We start from the raw sequence: 19,685 nt of genomic DNA, 5'->3' as shown, positions 1-19,685 counted from the left end.
CCAGCTTTGACCTTTTCCAAACCATGAAAAGCCATTTCATTTGTTTGTTTTGCCTCGTTTAACGACATGCTACGGCTGTTTTAGCACAAGTAACGGTGGGGGTGGAGGTAAGAAACAACTGACAGCATTTTGTTCAGCAGCCTTGTCTCCAGTAGATTGAGTCATACGTGGGAGCGGTCACATATGAGGGATTTCTGGGAAGTGATAGTCTGCGATTTCACAGAGGAATTGTGGATTCAAAACTTAGGGATGATCCGCTCAACTTTTAAAGAGTTATGCGATGCAATAACATCTTTTGTAGCGCCTGCTGCATCATGCCCGAGGGAACCAATTCCTACCGACAAGCGTACAGCCATAACATCATGTGACCTATATATACGCAAAAAAGTGTTTTCATTAGAGTTTTGTGAAATATGGCTTTTTCAGTCATCTGAAATACCACCTCAGGAGAGCGTAAGAACCTTTTTGCAATAACTGGGATTTTCTTCGAAACTGATGTTTCAATTAGGCGTATTTCATGTTTGAAAGATAAATTTTCACAATTTTAGGATTCTCAAATCGCCTTCTGCGATGACACGACGCTGTTGGTCTTGAGCCCTGCTTTTAAACCTCCACAGAACTGATGTCACATAACACAAAAACATCAGCCACCCCATCAGTGAGAGCCATCGTGTCTGCAGATAGGCCGATGGCAGTCAACAAGGCGAATATTAGCCGACACCGATGTGCGACAGATAAGTTTATGCATCCCCAGACGTTATTCATTCTGAATCATTGTTACTCACGTACAGCTTCCTGTATATATTTAACTCTGCAACAAAACAATCTCCTTTCATTTGAATATCCTTATTATGTCTCCCTCGAGTTTCCCCGCAATGCTGCTGATTGTAACTTCCTCCAACATGCGATTTGTCAGCTTAACTATTATTCCATTTGAACCAGGAAGGAAACTTAAATCCTTCTGTAAACACATTACCGTGGCTTTGATGATCTCTATTTGATCCTACTGTGAGAAAATTGGCTATTGTTCAGTGTTATGTAGACCGCTACGACACAGAATATTAAGCATATGACAGCTCTGAACAAAGCCTTGTATGAAAAAAAACCTGAAACTGAACAGCAACACTGCTTTGATTATTCCTAGCTGTTGTGTTTTATTTGGAATAACAATAAATGCATGTATTTTACTAGTAATAATAATTGAATTACTAGTACTGGTAAAATAAGTACACAGAAGTTGTTAGTTGTTGCTTTTCAATAACATTTATGCTCACTAAGAGAACCTTTTCAACTTTATCTTTCTGACAGTAAAGTGAGTTGTTACTCCAGTGTGCTCATTATTTTTCAAGTATACACCGTCGATGAGGAGCATATAGGTAAAAACCTGCATCCTACGGACTCCACAAGGTCTCTTTGTGTCAGTGTTTATAGATGATTCAAATGTATTACAGACTGTTGCACACACACAACTTTATCTGACTCTTATTGTGTTGGCCGCTGAGCAGCCTCGAAGGACAGAAGGGGTTATGTGCCCTACATAAGTAAACAATAGGCATCTGAACTCAGGCCATCTCAAACTTTGTCACTTTACCCATTAGGCCACTAACAGTCTCATATGTGTCCTCTTTTTTTTGGCAGTTTTCGTGCAAAACACATTTTTTTAATATAAACTGAAAATAATTGACTAAAGCTCATCCTCGATAAACACACAGTAGTTGCTTAACCCTTTAAAATCTGGGAAAATTGGGTTGATTTCTTTCAAAAAACCTCGGCAGAAGGGAATGAAATGACTTGAAAATATACAAGAAACTAGTATAAAGTACAAGAAAATTACCTGAAAATTTGCAAAATAAAATAAAGCCAAAGGTTAAAAAAGAAACAAACAGGAGAATTACATAGAAAAAAGTACGTAAAAATTATAATAATTCTGTAACATAACTGTAAATATGTAATTATGATAACTATGTAAATAGTTTTTTCCCAAGCCTTTTTCTCTTTTTTTCCCTGTACATTTTCCCTTGCTTTAAAAAAAATCTACATCTTCTGATTTTTTTTGCAATTTTTGCATTTTCCCATACTTTTGAAAGAAATCGTACCAATTTGCTTTGAATTCAAAGGTTAAATAAAATATCTGTGGAGGGCGCCTGAAAGCGGCACAAGAAAAGTGATGCCGACACAGGTTTCCAAAGGTTAATAGGTTTTTACTGATTATGTCATTACACTATGCCTTAAAAAACATGAAGGCTGCTAAACTACATATTTTTCTATTGATCAAATAGTATGTGTAAGGATACGCTGGTAGTGACGGACCTACAGAGAATAATGAACTCTGCAGTTCCTCTCAGCGTGTGGTAGTGACTCCGAGCTCACTGTTTTGGTTTAGTCTCATCAGCCTGGTTTTCCGCCTCAGCAGGCAGCTGTTTTCAGTAAAAATAGCTCCGATAAACCCCGTGAACACTACCTGCCCAGCACTGCATGGCAGAAAGACAAAGTAAGTAACAGAGATACTCTGGAGTCAGTGATGAGTGAGACAGAGCTAAAAAGAGTGATTAATGGATTTATATTTATCTGCATAATCTGCATGCAACCGGACGAGATTTTGCTTTCAGAAACATTCGGGTGTCCATTTGTAATCCATTTGTAGTTCAAGTTGTATTGACCAATCACATTTGAGCAGGCGTTCATTGCATGCAGGAAGACAGTAGTGGAAATCAGCAGAGGCCCAATAATGCAATATTGTCATGACACTTGAGGCACGATTCAATTATTATTGTGATTTTAAACATGTATAAACATGTTGAAAGGAGCCAGCTTTGGTTGTTCCAGCATCTGTTCAGAAAGCCTCAAGGGCACATTATGTTATGGGTTTTCCTGGTATGTCCAACTGGTAGGAGGTCCCGGGGCAGACCCAGAACACGTTGGAGGATCACATATCTCATCTGGTCTGGGAATGCTCCGGGATCCCCCAGGAGGAGCTGGAAAACATAGCTGGAGAGGGCTGTCTGGAGTGCTTTGCTCAGCCTGCTGCCCTGCGAGCCGGTCCCAGATAAACAAATGAAGATGGATGGATGGATGGATGGATGGATGGATGGATGGATGGATTAAAACCTGTAACAACATGCTGAGTATTGCGATAACATTTATTGTGATATAGTGTGATTTATTACCTATTTTCACCTGCAAATTAAGCTATTTTTCCAAAGGAAAACTTCGTCAACAGCTGTTTTCTCTAAGGCCACATTTAGACGAGAATGGCCCATCTAAAAATGGATAAATCGTTCCTTCGTGTTTTCAAAAAAAATCTCATTCATTTGATTATATCGTGAAAATGATCCTTATGCACCCGGATCCACGAAAACTACCGAAAACGCTGCAGTATGCATGCCAGGCCAGTAGTTGGCGGTGTAACTTTGTAATGACACACTGGGGAGTGTGGCTGTGATGTCACCGTTCTCACAGGATCCGCACATTGCCAGTTTCCATGGTGACCGAAGGGGTGTTGTTTTCAAAAGATTACACTCTGAAACCCGGTTACAAAAGTTTGCGTTTTCAGGCCTTCACAAAGCAGTTGTCGTGTGAATGAAAGACCAAACCGAAAAGTTTAACATTTCATGCAAAAACCGTTACTGTGTAAACAGCACCTAATAAGATAGTTTTCAGTCTGTTCATCTTTTATTGCACCAAATCGTATCTGCTGGACTGAAAACGAAATTGATTTCATTGTCCTAATAGGCTAACAAACCTTAAATTTGTATCTGTGATATTAATGATTTATATTGCCACACAAAAACCCTGATACTATGCTGTATCTATTTTTTGTCCCGATCTCTTGTAAAAAATTCTTTTGGAGAACCAAAGAGGCGGAACGCATCGGCCAAAACGCAATCCCAGAACCAACCTTGTCTGATCAGGATTTAGCCTTTTATTAACTTTTTAAAATTGATTTGAATTAATATGCAGATATGTGTTTATAGAGATTAGTGTATGATTTACTTTATTCTCACGTCTCAAGTTTCTAATCGACCTGTGAACAATAACACGGAAGTCCTGGATATCCGCTATACTTTAACCCCCAAAACCTTGGCTCCTGCCCTTAGAGTCCAAATCATCTGAGTGATAGCTGATAATAAAAATATTACTCAAATTCTTATATTGGTCCATAATGGCTGAATGTGTGAATAGGTCATTTTTGCAAATATGATGGAACTGTACACAGTCATAATATGTCAGAGCTGTGTTTGTTTGTCTATTTAGGTCCCCATTAGTTACTGCAGCTGTTAATTTTTGTGCTTGTGAAAAAGAAAAATGGAAAGAAAAATCATTTGATGCAGGTCAAATACTGTGGTGATGCAAAAATATTTGCATTGTCTAATGTAATCAATATGGATTAAATTGAAATGTATTTTGATATAAAGTGTGTGTGTGTGTGTGTGTGTGTGTCTGTCTGTGTGTGTCGGGGGGGGGGGGATACATACATATGGAAATGCCAATGACAGCATGTTGTTGAAAAGCAGTTTGCCCGGTAACAATGAGTTCCCTTTAATCACTCATTTCTTCACCAGATGTAATCAGAAATTCCAGTCATAAACATGCCTCGCTCATTTCAGTCTGCTGGAATTGGTTCGAGTGCTTTGGAGCGGCAGACGCGCGCACACAGTGACACGCATTAATAACTACCAAAAGAGAAAAAGAAGAAATAAAAGATTCCAATCAGCCGTCATAACCTGATTACAGGCCCTCAATTAAGAGCTGTGTCTGGCTCATAAAGCCCCGACACGAAGAGCAGACCCTTCACTCCGTCAGGGGTCTGTGGCTTGCAGAGGTTGTTACTGCACTGTTAAAAACAGAGTCCCCCTCATCGCTGTCTGCCCGCTGAAGCGTTGCAGCCATGATTATAAAGATGCAAATATAACAGGCAATAAGAAATTAAACTAAACTAAACTTTACTCGGCCTGCATAAATAATCATGGGGGCATCATTTCCCCCCCACACACACACACTTACCTCCCTATCACCACTGCTGCCACCCATCCATCTAACCTGTGGCAATTCAAACACCTGCATAAGATCCCACAAACAGCCAGCAGCAAAAAGGCTCCCGAGAATGAATAAGTGTGAGTCGAGATGAGTTTACTGGCATTTGAAGGAGCATGAATGTTAATGAGGGCAGATTAGAAGGCAGAGACAACCACCCTGACAGAAAAACACTCAGGAGAGAGCACAAAACAGACACACTCCTGCTCAGCCTCACACCTTCAGCTGGGATATAAAAAGGCAGCACATAGGTGTGTTTGCGTCCGCGCACTTGCACACAATTTTCAAGTATTTATAAATAGTGCATGGAAAATATCTAAGCTTCTTTTTGCTGTAACATTGCATACTGTATGTGTGTGTTCCCTTTTGACAGTACAGATTGCACAGCACACAGCAAAATGAAACCCATCTGGATGACAAAGCACAAATAAGATCTGGAGCCCTCCTCAGTGAATAATACTCCCTCTCTTCGTCCCTTCCATTTGCCTACCCTCCACAATTTTATTCTTGACATTAATTTGCTCCCTGGCGATCCCCTGGCCCCACCACTGCACCATAATAAATCTGATCCAATGCCTCTGCGCTCAGAGCCCACCATAGAGACAGAGTACTTACCAGGACTGTCATGCAGAGAATTCTAATTCAGGCAGCTCCATGTTGCCAAGGAAATTCAAAATGCCTCCGAAAGCATGGAGACAGGGACGCAGGATTCAAGACGAGGCTGGATTCAAACGGGAAAGAGGGATGTGTGCGGCGGTGAGAATCCCTTGTCTGAGGGGCATTTGAGAAATGCCTTCGTCCTCTCCAGATGCGCTAAATCCGGCAGCACTGATAGGCTGACATGTAAACACACAGGCAGCTCTGCTGGCTCACACGCGCTCACATACATGCTGCACCTAGCAGAGACGGAGAGAGGGGAAGAGGGAGGGGCAGCTGATGAGAGAGGTGGAAGGAGGAGCTGCAGTGTACTGGGAGAATGAGAGGCACAGAGCACAGGCAGAGAGGGGAGTTGAAAAAGAAATGGAGAGAAATGTTCCCTGATTGCACTGGCAGCGTCCTCTGATTCTTGTTTACCTGGAGTTCTGGTGTTTACGCAGGGATCGGAGTGATCTGGTTAACTGGAATACGGCGGAAAACAATCTGAGTGTGTGTGTGTGGTGACAGAAAGGAGGTTAGAGAGCGAGAACGTGCAAATAAAGCAGGAGAATGAAGACGAGCAAAAAAAAGTGAAGAGGGGTTATGAAAGGGAGGAGGGAGTGATGAAACTACAGGGATATAGAGCAAAAGAAATTTCTGCAGAACCTTTGCTGGTGAGGTGGATAGGCGTGGATATTTCCATTTTAAAGATTTCTTTGCCAGAGTTGAGGATTAACGCCACCCATAGTGCAACGTGAGGTAATCATCACGCATACTCACCTATGCTGAGAGGAGCGTGGGCCCCGGGGTGAGAAGCTGAGGCTTAACGGTGCTAATGGGTATACGGTGCTGGCACACGCATGCTGGCAATGCCAAGGAAGCTCCACAGTCGGGGAGTGTTTATGGGAGATTAGGGGGCTGAGGATTTAGTGGAGTGGTGGTGGACATGAAGGGCTCCTGGCCACAGAACGAACTGTGACACATGTTGTAAGGCTTAGAGAGAGACATCAGAATTTCATTTCAAACATTTGGTTATTTATTTTTAAATCAAAGATGTTTATCATATTTAATTTCTTTTACACTTTGAAAAACAGACCTCCCGCTGGTGGCTGCAGGAGAGTGTTGTTTGCATGTTCCTGTTCATCTAAAACAACAACCATAATAGCTCGTAGGTCATTTGTTTTTGCAGAATAAAGCGTATGCTTCTGTCCTCCCCATCATGAAGTCGACCTTACATTACTTTACCCTAGGTACCGTGCAAACGTGGTATTTAGCTGCAGTTACACCTGTATTTCACCCTAATGGCCATGTGAGATCATTGTTTGCATAATCCTTCATATATTGATCTAAAATAACAATCATAATAGCTAGATGGTCATTCTTTTTGTAGCAGAAAGCTAAGGCTACTATCTTCACTGTTTTTAAGTCACGGCCTTCTGTAACGTTATCATATGTGCCATGCAAACGGGGCAATTTGACATAATTACTTTAATATTTTGCCATAATGGCTGCTGGAGGTCATTGTTTGTTTAATACCAAATGTATGTATATCAGTCTTTGCAGCAGAAAGCTAAGGCTTCTATCTTCCCTGTTATCATGTCATGATCTTATGGTATTTTAGCCAATGGTCTGTGCAAATGTGTTATTTTGCTGTAATTATGCTGTAATTTCTCCATAATTACTCCATAATGTCCCTTTATTTGATAGGACAGATTGCATCAAAGGGGGACAGGGAGGGGATGACATGCAGCAAAGGGCCGAGGGTCGAACCCACAGTCTCTGCGGCAAGGACATAGCCTTTGTACATGGGGCGCAGCTCTACCTGGGCGCTCTAGATTCTGTTTAAATACATCTGTAATAGCCAGACTGTCAGTGTTTTTGCAGCGGAAAGCAAAGGCTTCTGTCTTCCCCGTCTTAACATCGTGACTAAGTTATCTTAAGATACGGGCTGTGCAAATGTGGTGTTTTGCCATAATTAAGCTGGTATTTTCCATAATGGCCACGAGGTTGATGTTTGCATAATCCTGGATATACAGTATGTTGACCTGAAACAAATATACCATAAGAGCTAGAGCCTTCATTCTTTTTGAGGTGGAAAGCCTCGGCTTTTGTCTTTCCTGTCATCAAGTCATTACCTTTTATTACCTAACCATACTTGAAGCGTATGTTGTTTTTTGAAATATATTTTTCTCAGAATTTACCCAAATGGCCACATGAGATCATTGTTTGCATAATTCTGTGTATATTGATCTAAAATAACAATTATAATAGTTATATAGCAGTTCTTTTTGGAGCAGAAAGCTAAGACATCTGCCTATCATGACATTACATTATCTTATCTTATAGACCGTGCAAATGTGATATTTCACCCTAGTAACCGTGGGAGGTCGTTGTTTGCATAATCCTGGATGCATATCGATCTGAAATTAAAAATTATAAAAGCTAGAGATAAAAGTTAAGTCCAGTATCTTCCCCGTTATCATGCCATGACGTCATGTTACCCTACCTTACATGCCGTGCAAACACAGCATTTTGTCGTAATTACGCCAGCGCCAGAGGAACAACCTTTTCATTCATTCACAACCTTTTCATTCATTATAAAAATAGCATATCTCAATACTTTTGTGTTTTTATTTTGTAAAATCTGATGAAAAAAACTTGTCCAATTTTTTTTTATTTTTTAATGACAGTTTCAAAACTGACATCACAATAAGCAAAAATACCTCTGCCAGACCATTTCTGTGGTTCAGAGGATTAATTTTTTCTTTTATTGTGTTTTGGATAAAGTTATGAGACCTTCTAGAAGAAAGCCCACCCTGCTGTTGTACTAAATCTGTTAGACAAACAGCAGAACACAGAGCCGAAGACAGCCAATGGCGGCACATCCGCTGTACAATAAAACACACAGAGGGAGGAAAAAGAATTATTCAGCCAGTTGAAGAAAGGGGAAGCACTCCACACCAATACAGCATAAAATATATTTATGGCTCATTCCCTCAACTAGAAGCTAATCTTAAAGAGATGACTTATGCTTCATGTAAGAAATAAAACCAGATGAAATGTGAGTGAGTGAAATTTGAATGGATGAAGCCCAGTATCAGAACCCCTCCGACACGGAGCAGGATGAATTCATCTCATTTTCTTTTACATTTTGAACGGTACTGCTCCCACTATGGCCACTTAGAAAAGATTGGACAGCTGATTGATGACATCTTCATTTACATTCAACAGTGCTATGAATTCTCCTATTTCTTTGTTGGCGCCACAGAAAACATGTGACTCCCAGCCTGTGATTTCTGACTGGATTTCAGACAGAAAATATGTGAGTATTGTGATGGTACAGAAGATAAAACGAAGTAGATATTTGATTTTATTAAAATTATAAACTCTCTTTTCCTGTTATAATATCTGCACTTATGTAACTTTACTAGGAAGCTTTTTTTTTTAGAATAGTAAAAAAACTAGCACAGCTATAAGTGACTTTCTTGAAGGGAGCCTGCCTGCCTGCCGAGGATCTAGTAAGTTGGCAGCCCATTAAAAGCATCTCATGCCAAAAATGTTGCTGTTGCTTCCCACTAACCTGCATGTGCATTAGTGTCTGTCTGTGGCTCTGCTCTGCAGACTGTTCGCCCACATCAATAAATCCAAAATGATACCTTCATGCACCAGTTGATGGCCCATAAATCATATATTACACCTTATGGTTCAGATTTTTGATAACTGGCCTCTGGCTTCTCCACGCCCCCCTTAGTTGCTGTGCCTTTAGGGTTGTGCATGAAAAAATGTTTGTTTGTTTTTTCTGCTTTTAAAGCTTTTATTAAAGTTTTTCGAAGCTTCAGTTTTTTATATTTTATGACTCACCATCATCCTTAAAAAAAAATTATATACTTATAAATAATGATCTTTGATTAAAATCCTTAATTCATTCATCCATTCAGCTGATTCATCTTCTTTGGTGTTTTTTTTTAATTAAATCAAAATTCTGTATTGAAATTTTATTTAAAGTGCTGTTCGATTGCAAACAAAGAAAGCAATCAACACTTTTATTTATATAGCAAAACAAAGGCGTCAGCTGACCATTAAAAAGAATCAAATCCAAATAAAAATGAAAATAAACTCATTAAGATGAAAAAAAATCAATAGAGATACAAAGACACTGAGTCAGAACTGACAAAAAATGTTAAAATTAACTAAAATAACACTAGAATTAGACCATTAAAAGACAATAATACATATAAAGTTAAAATGAATAAAACAACTAAACATAAATATCTTAATCTGAATAAATTAAAGATAAATGGACCAATAAAAGATGATACGAGTAAAACCATTAAAGTAAGATAAAATAATAGATAAACCAATAAAATAAATAAAATAGAATTAAATAGAAATATAATAATAACACTACTACTACTAATACTACTACTACTATTATTAATAATAATAATAATAATAATAATAATAATAATACTAATAATAATAATACTAATAATAATATTTGAAATAGTCAAAGCAGACAGCTGGAATGCGTGGCTAAAAACAAATGTCCTCAGCTTACCTTTAAAAGATTATACTGTTGGTTCTGCGAGACCGCCCAACTAAAAGTGTTATTTTGGGTGACAGTAGCTCAGTCTGTAGGGTTGTGGCTTGAGGACGGGACGGTAGATGGTTCAAGTCCAACACTTATCATGTACAGAGTGTAGACTGGTAGCTGGAGTGGGTCCAGTTTAGCTACTGGGCCCTGCTGAGGTACCATTGAGCAAGACACAGGAGCTATTCCAGGCCGAGTATGTAGCAGATTCAAAGTTTATTGTCCTATGCACAATAAAAACACAGCAGTTTACATCATACAATGAAATTCTTATTTGCCATTCTGCCTTCATGCAAAACAGTAATAAAATGCGAATAAAAGTTAGATTTAAAAGATAAAATAGGCAGAAAAAAATAGTTAAAAACCTGAGTTTCAAAGTAAAGTGCCTCATGCAAATATTGCAGACAAATCTTTGCACTGTGCATTAATATCATTTTGCTTTTGTGCAGATGTCTGAAACATGAAACATGAAACATGAAAGCAGAGAGTGGAGTCGTGAATGCGAAAACCTTTAACACTTGAAATGATTGTTCTAAGGAGCCTTAAAGCTTTTATTTTGTAATGTTTTTGCTTTATCATTTTGGCTGTTTTGTTTTGTAACTCAATTGTTTTGTCCTGTGAGGCAGAACATAATCTAATGTGATGAAATTGGTATGTTTTTTTCCTTTTTTATAAGCTTTTCTAAATTAACTTTACAGAACAGTCACTATATTGTTTTTTTCTACCTTTACTGTTATAGCCTGTATATCATGATAGTATATTTTGGCTGTATTACTCATATCTAATGCTGGTAGGGAGAGGAGTTCAGGGGAAGTCAGTCCAAAGAGGAGCTTCTCCAGCTTTTGTCCAGTTATGTGTATGACAAACTTTTCTTGACTTGAGGGTCTCAGATGACCCGCAGTGCAGATTTCGGCCGCTGTAGTGAAATCGCTGCACAGCTCAGCTCTGTCTCTGAGGGCTCGTTGCCAGCTGATGAGCTGCTGCTTTTTAGCCCCACATTTTTAATTCGCAAACTGAACATGAACACTGTGTAGGAGCACGAAACTGCTGTGAAAGCTTGTAAACATCTGTGCCTGAGCGTTTAAGGTGCTCTGGGGTTTGTACCCGAGCATGTTAAAGAGTTGAGCTTAACTGTAAAAACCTGCAACAACAAAATGATAACAATGTGTTTTTCTAAATAATGGATTCACTGAACATAATTCATGCTTTTTTTTAATCTTTTTTCAGCAGTGTGCATTTCAGGATCCAGTAAACATACTGTATCACAGCAGATTTTCCTGGAATACTCATCTAAACATCCAGGAGATAAAACATCCAGATAGGAAAAACTGTTTACAGTCTAGGTGGCAACTACATAAGCTGACACAAACTGTAATTGTATGTATTTTATTTTAATATTTTTTAGTTATTCAAGTTCCATCATTTTCATCTGTTGCAGGCTGGGTTAATTAACCACCTGAGCCCAACCGAAAAAACAGCCAACACTGTAGATCAGCATCATCAGTGTGTGATTTTAGACAGCATGCCGGAATTGCAGAATCAAAAGAGGCATGATGTTTTACACAATAGTGTTAGCCTCTAGTGTGACACAAAATATAAGTGTTGGCAACACTTTTTAGACAATAACGAAGGCATGACATGGCAAAAACAATCATTAATTATAATTATTAATTGTGTCTGTTATATGGCGGCGGATTTCATCCTTTGGTTGGAGGTTAAGGAGCTCCTGCATTGTTTTCCCAGTTGTTTCCCGCTGTTTTTTCTCTTTGAGGTAGCTGCTAACTGCTGTTAGCTGCTTTTTAAATCATCAAATGTCACACCCGTCCCACACTGTCCGCTGTCCTGTTTATACAGACAGTCTTTCAGCCCTGTCACCGCGTCCCGCAGTGGTTTAAGTGTGAGACCATTCTGTCCCCCAATGCCACAATCATATCTTTTATACAGAACGGCGAGGCGGCATTATGGCGCAATATCACCCCTTTGAAAAGGGAGTGTAAAAGAGGCAACAGTGACCAAAGCATTTTGACAGCAGCAAGAGTTACCTTAAATACAAATACATTTCCCCAGATCCCAGGATCGTGTTCCTCTGCTCCTGTGGGACAGAAAATGTCTAATTTGGAGAAAAAAATACCCTACTGTATTACATATATGCACAAAATGTTCATGTAGAGATGATGCTCTTTCTAATCATCTAATACAGTGTTGCATATTTATAACTTAATTCCTGCACTCATTAAATGGAAATGATGATTTTATTTTATTTTGTTTGATACTCTGTTATTGTGGGCACAAACACTTGCCAGTACATTACGAATTCATGATCAGTTAAGTGTTGAAATCTCGGAGCTAGACACTGTGAAGTTACAACCTGGAAGGCTCCTTTAACCTCCCAGCCACCTCCTCCAGAGCAAGCAGCCAAACAGCTTAAAGATACACTTCGTGATTTATTTATTTTGTCTCCCAGTTCACAGTTAGGTCCATTATTTTACCTCTTCATGGCTATAATATTTAGAAATATCTTGTTTACAGATTTGGAAGAAGAGGGCTTTTTCCTGAGGTTTTACACATTTACTGCTGATGTAGTTTATAATTTTCAAGCGATTGCTGCAAATAGGTCAATGTGACATAATTTATTCTGCATCTATCCAGAAATCTACACAAGTAGGAGAAGCTTCACAGCATTACGGCTAAAAAAAGATGTGAAGGGACGCAGCCACTGACTGCTTGGTTTCCTGCTAAAGTGTTTTAGGGTAGGGTTTTCCATTAAGCCTGATCAGCGAGGATTTAACACCAAACTGTGTTGTGTATGTGTTTTCAGACCTGCTACAGCTGGTATTAAGTGTCTCTCAGGCAGCTGCTAACATGTGGTGAGCTTTTTCCAAAAATACACACAGCAGCTTCGCCCTAAGTCTGTGTCTGCAGGAAAAACTGCTCCAGCCCGACCAAGAACCAAGTCGCTTTAGAGAGCGCGAGTGGTCAACTGTAAAGAGGCTTCTGCTGCTTGCACTCAGCGCTGCACGTGAAGCCTGAAGGGCCTAAAGAGTTATTTTGTCTCGTTTATGTCATGCTCAATCATGATGATGAGGGGAAGGTAGCGCGTGTTAACCCTTTGAAACCGGAGCAAATTGACAATTGACAATGAGCAACGTCAGAAGAAATGACCCAAAAAATCTGCTAGGAATTTACAAAAAGTACAAGAAAATTACCGGAAGACAAAGACAGTACAAAAAGAAGGACATTTTTCATATTAAAAAATTGTGGAAAAAAATATATAATGTAGTAAAAAGTACAAGAAAAGTACCTGAACATTAGTTTAAAAAAAAGAAACATTTTAAATATGTAAATATTATCATTATAAATGTAGTCTCTCCCTAGAAACTTTTATTTTTTCCCTAGACAATTTTTCCCCAGTTTTTAAAAATATATATTTCATAAATTACTATTATTCTTTTAATTTCTGGATCATTTCTTACTAAATTGCTTATTGGCTTTTCTCCCCATTTTTTTTAAAGAAATTGAACCAGTTCCTCGAGGTTCAAAGGTTGAAATACTTTTGAAAGGCATCTGCGTGCAGCACACAAAAAAGTGGTGTCGCTCCAGATTTCAAAGGGTTAAAGCTCTAATTTTTCTTTGTTTGTGTGAGAGCAGAGAAATAAAATACACATTAATTTGCAACATGAATCTGTAGAAAGATATAAACAAAATTACACTTAGGGGGATGTGTGGGGTTTATTTACCTCCAATATTGACTGAAGAAACTGAAACATCAAAGAATGCTTCACAAGCTTAATGAGAACAAGTCTGAGTTTGTCATATTTGGCCTCCCCGACTTCATCATTACCGCCGTTAAAAACCTCGTCAAGCCATTTGCCAAAGAATCTGGGCTAATGTTTGACGCAGCACCAGCTTTGATGAGCACATTAACTCTGTAGTTAGTTCTTATTTCCTCCAGTTGAGGACAATCTTTAACCTACTCTACGGATAACATTATTCATGATTTAATTTCCTGCTGCTTGGCTACTGTGTCTCCCTTTATTGGCTATTAACTGCTCGTTGCTGCTGTCCCATCTGCACCTAATTGTCGAAAATGCTGCATCAAAAGTTTCAGCCTGGCACCAAAAGAGACAAAAGAGACAATCTCTCCTCTGTGCCGGGCTCGCTTCGCTGGCTTCCAGTGCGTCAAAAAAAATTGATTTTTTGGATCTTGCTGTTTGTTTTTAGGGCACTCAACGGGGCCTTGTATGTCTCAAAACTCTTAACCTGTCAAATCTTCTCCAAGTGTTTTAGGTGTCTTTAAGCTGCTGGTTGTTTTGTGGTCTGGCTGTGGCGTTTGGATTAGTTTGGGTTTATAACATACAAAGTAAGCAAAAGTTTACTGTGACCGCGCCAGTTTAGCTTTGTCTCATGATGAGAATACTGAACTAAAATTTAAACAGATAGGCTTGATGGCACGTTTGTATATGTAGGTCATTTGAGGATAAAGCTGCTCTGATCAGTATTTTTGTATTCATTATGCGGATGTTTGTAGTGATAAACCCACAGAAAATTATCACTTGACACCCTCAGCTCTACCGGGCTTTTTTTCACCTTTCAGCTCATTGCTTTGGTTTTATAGCTTATATCTAAGGCTGCATGATATGCAAAATAATCACATAGCAATTACTTTGGCAGATATTGGGAATGCAATATGATTCATGATTATAGTGGAAATGGAAAATTTTGCATTCTGATTTCGCTACTAAACAAGCATGTGCCTCTGATGTCTAGCATATTATTTGTAAGATGGGGCATCACAATTCCTCATTTAAAATGATATGTTGTGACACATTTTACCTTGATTAAAAAAATTCTGTTCCTGCAACTTGGATGTTACGCTTGACTGTATTGCAATTTTGATTAAATTTAAATTAATTGTGCAGCCCAACTTTCAACTTTGCTGTTTTGATTCACTCTCACAGCTCTCATTTAACTGCTACTTAGTAATTTAGTCATTAAATTGATAGTTCACCCAAAAATAAAAATTCAATCTACTCACCTTCATGCCGGTGGTAAGTTGGGTAAAGTTTAATAGTCCACAAAACACAGGGAAAAGACTTTGCACTCATCGCCCAGACAATTTAAGCAAATGGTGAGCAGGATTCAAACATAGAAAAAAATACATAATAAAACCACAAAATGTTTCCATACTGCTCATCCAAAGAAATCCAAGTGTCCTGAAGCCCTGACAGAACAAGGTGTTTTGAAAAACGTCACTGGCGTCATGTTTTTAGCCTTGCTCTAGCCTGTAGCTCCTGGAGTGGGAGCCCCGTTCACGTATGCCCCTCGTGCAAGGCCAACCAGAGCTCATGATAGCTGCACACTAGTGTGTACATGCTACCTAGAAGCCTCCCCCACACACTGTAGTTTTAAATCTGACAACGGGACTTATTGCTTACTGCTAACTCCAGACGTCTCTCTCTCTCTCTTTAGGGACAACCTCCGGGGGTGTTTTGGGGACTATAACACTTCACCCGACTGTCCATCTGCATGAGGGTGAGTAGGTAATGACTGTATTTGTATTTTGGGGTGAACTATCCCTTCAAGCGTTCTTGGAGAACAAAACACAAGTCAGATTATTGATCATATCGGCTGCGTTTTTGTAGCACTTTTACCCAAAGTGTTTCACAATATGCAGCCCAGTCACCAGGTGAAAATGCTGGCATTGTATGTTTCTGTAAACCACATATACATTACATTTGCACATTTCATATGCATCATATCAGCGTTTCTGATGTAGTATGTATGAGATGACTTTGTTATCTAGAGGTTGAGGCGATGGCAGATGGTATGACACCTAAGAGAGACGCCGGCCAAACTGCAGATTACTGCAGACAACTGTTTGAGACCAACAAACAACAAACCTGGTGTGATTCAGTGAGTCACTGCTGTGTGTCCAGCAGCTTTCAAGGCACCAAATGAGTGTATTTTGTAGCGACCTGTCGCTGTTTTTGTTGTTGTATTTTTTGTGGCCTTTTGCTGATATTCAGGTGGCTTTTTAGGCATGAAAGCAGTTGTTTTTGTAGAGACATCGCTGCTTTTCCTGACCGAACAGTGGGATGAAAGTGGTTGCTTATTACCAAGACATTGCTTCTTTGTCTGCTTGGATTGAGCCTCCCAGACTGGGTATTGTCTTTCCTAATTATAACCAAGTTCTTGCATGCAAATGCAAGTTTCAGTGTATCCTACATAAAATAACATGCAAATATAACTAACCAGTGGTTTGCAGACTCTAGTCCGAGAGAGTGGTGACAGAACTCAACCAGAACCTGACAGACGTGTGTTTTTAGGATCAGAATCAGAATCAAAAACAGAAATCCTAAAAGGGTTTATTGCTGAGACGGTTTTCACTTACAAGGAATTTGCATTGGTTTTTGATCCAATCATTAAGCACACAATAAATATATCGACAGGAATAAAAATAAGGCAAAGTACTGCAACACTCTAGAACTTAAATAGAAAAACAGAAAAAAATTACAATAAAAAATGCAAAGATACTACTAAAAAGTACTGTAACATTACAAATGTATACAATCTAGCTGTTTCAGAATAAGCTGTACAGGTTGTGCCCAAACTGACCTGAGCGCTATGGGTGTTTCACTAAGAAGAACTTATCCGACATCATCTGTAAATATTTGACCAAACCCGACCCGGCTCAGCTTGGCTCCCGTCAGACTGAGGTCAGGCATCCACGCTATCACGTATGCTCACGCAGCAATCGCAGCAAGCTACCCCACAAGGAACTGGTGATCTAACTGCCGCAATACAAGACAAAGGTGCCAAACAAACAGAGCAAACCACACACTAATCACCGGTCTCTGTGTGGTAATCAGGCAGCAGGTTACGGTCGTTACACACTCTCAAAACACACACACAAGATGTCTGTGTAGATCTGTGGTTGATTTGTTCTCCATCACACACTCAGCGTTGTGGTGCTGGTATTGCACGATTATCTAACCGCTGATTGCATCGACACACGTTGACGGGAATTATAAAGTCACGTCCTCACACAGACAAAGCAGGCTGGCTAATTAGTGCCAATCCAGGAGTGTGTCGCTGAGACAATCACTCACAACACTTCAGAGCTGCAAAGAAGGTGAAAAGTGGCACTGTGAGCCAGAGGGATGAATTTGCTTTTATTTGTATAGTTTATTTGAAAGGGACAATGCAAATTAACATAGTACAAATTCAGCCTGTTACAAGAAAGCTGTAGTAACTGATGAAAAAAAAGATGTGAAGGTTACATACAATAACGTTCGTACTATTATGACACGTAGGGTAAAAAGAAGGGAAAAATGTAAATATTTATCAAGATTACATAGAATTGCAACACAAAAAAGACACAAATATCAAGGTTACATGCATTTACAACACTTAACTATAAGAAAAAAGTAGTTAAAAATGCTCACATTTCAGATTTTCCTTCAGCCAACCTTTAGCACTTTTGTTAAAAATCTTAATATCTTGTATTAATTAAAGATTCTTAACAAAAAAAACGTGTTGGTTCTCACACATCAGCCTAAATGTATGAAAACACGTATTCATCTTGCTTACAACACCAGTTTGTTTTGTTGGGGCTGATTATCATGTCAGAGCGCAGATAAAAAGCTCAAGGACGGCCCTCACAGGACTCGAGTGTGCTGGGTAAAGCAAATGTTAAACAGCGGCAGATAATGGTGCTCAATTATTTAGTTTTTGACAGATGGTGACTAAGAATGTGTGAAGAATGGCAACGATGCAGCTGGATAAAAAGACAGCGGATGATTGGCAGCCAGAAATGCATGGAGAAATGAGGCTAATGTTTTTCAGTGTTTAATTAACTGCATCTCGAGGCAGTCACACAAAGCAGGATCATTAAAGTGCAGCGTGTCGTGTGAATTGTGGACGGACAGGATCAAAAATGGTGTTTATGTTTCAATGACGTGTTCATGCTCTGTTGTGTTTGTAAAGGCGTTTTCAAAGAACCCTGTCAGTTTGTCCGCTCAGATGCGTCGTTTTTGTCCGAGGAAGAGCTGTGAATTTTATATTTGATGAGAGCTGTCACACAAAAAATAAAATAAATAAATGGTGGTAAATCTTTCGTGAGCTGACACCTTTGTTCAGAGCACACAGTGATGATGACTGACATGATAATATTTGGTTGGAGCAAATGTTTGCATCAAGGTTACCGAGGTGTTAGTGTAGAACACGAGTGTACAGTCAGGCCGGGGAATATTAAAATTCCCCTACTGACGATATATCTTAAAGAAAAACAATAATATCATGGTTTCCCACACATTCATTTATTGATGGCAGCCCGCCAAGATTAAAAAATCATCTGCCACAAATAGATTTTCTATTTTTGGAGCCAGCCTGTTAATTAGGGGTGCTATATATTTGCAAGAATACTGTCAACATATGATGCCTTTTATCTTGTGTTTCTGTGTTTTTGGGGACACATGAGGAACTGTTAATATGTCATTTTCTTCAAGGGAGTTTGGTTTAATATTTCCCACCACGAGCAGGATGGAAAATTAATTAAAATCTGTTTGTAGTTTTGTAAATGGTAATCCTTTATGATCCTCGAATCTTATAGTGTGTGACTAAAATAACACAGTGTTTAGATGAGAGGGGAGTGACAGATTTTAAACTTTTAAATGTCTTTTTAAAGTCTTCCAGTGTAAGTTCCTGCAGACATTAGATGTTCTTTTGTCGCCCAAAATTAATAAAAGAGCTCCACCATGTGGCTCACAGCAGTTATGACAATTGTAGGATGTTTTCATCTTTGTGTTTCTGTATTTATTTCTGTATCTACACTTTTTTTTGCACTTATTCCTCAGTATTTTGGTGCTTTTGTGTTTGTGAATAAATCAAAATTATGTGCAGCTGCTCATCATGGGCCTGAAGCCAAACAGAACCAGAATGAGAGCCATTACATCCAAAACATAACAAATATATTTTTGTTAGGAAGTCATTACAGCTTAAATACACATTAATATTGTTATTATGCTGGAAGTAATTTTTTGCATTTATTTTGCACTCATAGGAGCAGCAGTGTTATCGTTGGTCCTATCTGAAACAATCATACCAGCTGCACAGCCGGACACAATAACCGTCCACATCGCTTCTAATATTATCCAGTGCAGCTGAAAATGTTTTGCAGGGACACGTGCGGTTTTAACCAGCGAATGAGCCTCAGAAAAGGGAAAACAGACAGCTTCTTCTCTCTGCTGCTGACCGTGCTGTGTGCATGTCAAAGAACAGCCTATCCGTGCGCTACTTGAGCGTGACATATCTGCTGAAGACGTTTTTTTTCCATTTTCTGCTGCAGTGAGGCAATGTGAAGAAGAAAGAGAACACCTGTCCCCAAAATTACAGAGAATGCCAGTGAGCACAGAACCGATTGTGT

The 19,685-nt window shown here is 39.1% G+C and overlaps 2 protein-coding genes across 2 annotated transcripts in view; one reads left to right on the top strand and one right to left on the bottom strand.

The window, feature by feature from the left end:
* lingo1b (leucine rich repeat and Ig domain containing 1b) overlaps positions 1-6,010 on the bottom strand; it is a 32,382-nt gene extending 26,372 nt beyond the window's left edge. The window contains exon 1 of the mRNA XM_042487444.2: positions 5,650-6,010. Coding sequence (XP_042343378.2) covers positions 5,650-5,661 — 12 coding nt within the window. The 5' untranslated portion in view covers positions 5,662-6,010. The remainder of the gene's footprint in view (positions 1-5,649) is intronic.
* The window catches only part of luzp2 (leucine zipper protein 2), a 356,171-nt gene that overhangs the window by 74,607 nt on the left and 261,879 nt on the right, over positions 1-19,685 (top strand). Inside the window, exon 2 of the mRNA XM_088089450.1 lies at positions 15,731-15,793. Coding sequence (XP_087945576.1) covers positions 15,788-15,793 — 6 coding nt within the window. The 5' untranslated portion in view covers positions 15,731-15,787. The remainder of the gene's footprint in view (positions 1-15,730; positions 15,794-19,685) is intronic.

The sequence above is a fragment of the Plectropomus leopardus genome, chromosome 1 (assembly GCF_026936395.1).
Source record: "Plectropomus leopardus strain MGB_pleo_1.0 chromosome 1, ASM2693639v1, whole genome shotgun sequence".
NCBI lineage: Eukaryota > Metazoa > Chordata > Actinopteri > Perciformes > Serranidae > Plectropomus > Plectropomus leopardus.
The sequence above is the reverse complement of the archived record's forward strand: the minus strand, read 5'-3'. Positions and strand labels throughout refer to the sequence as shown.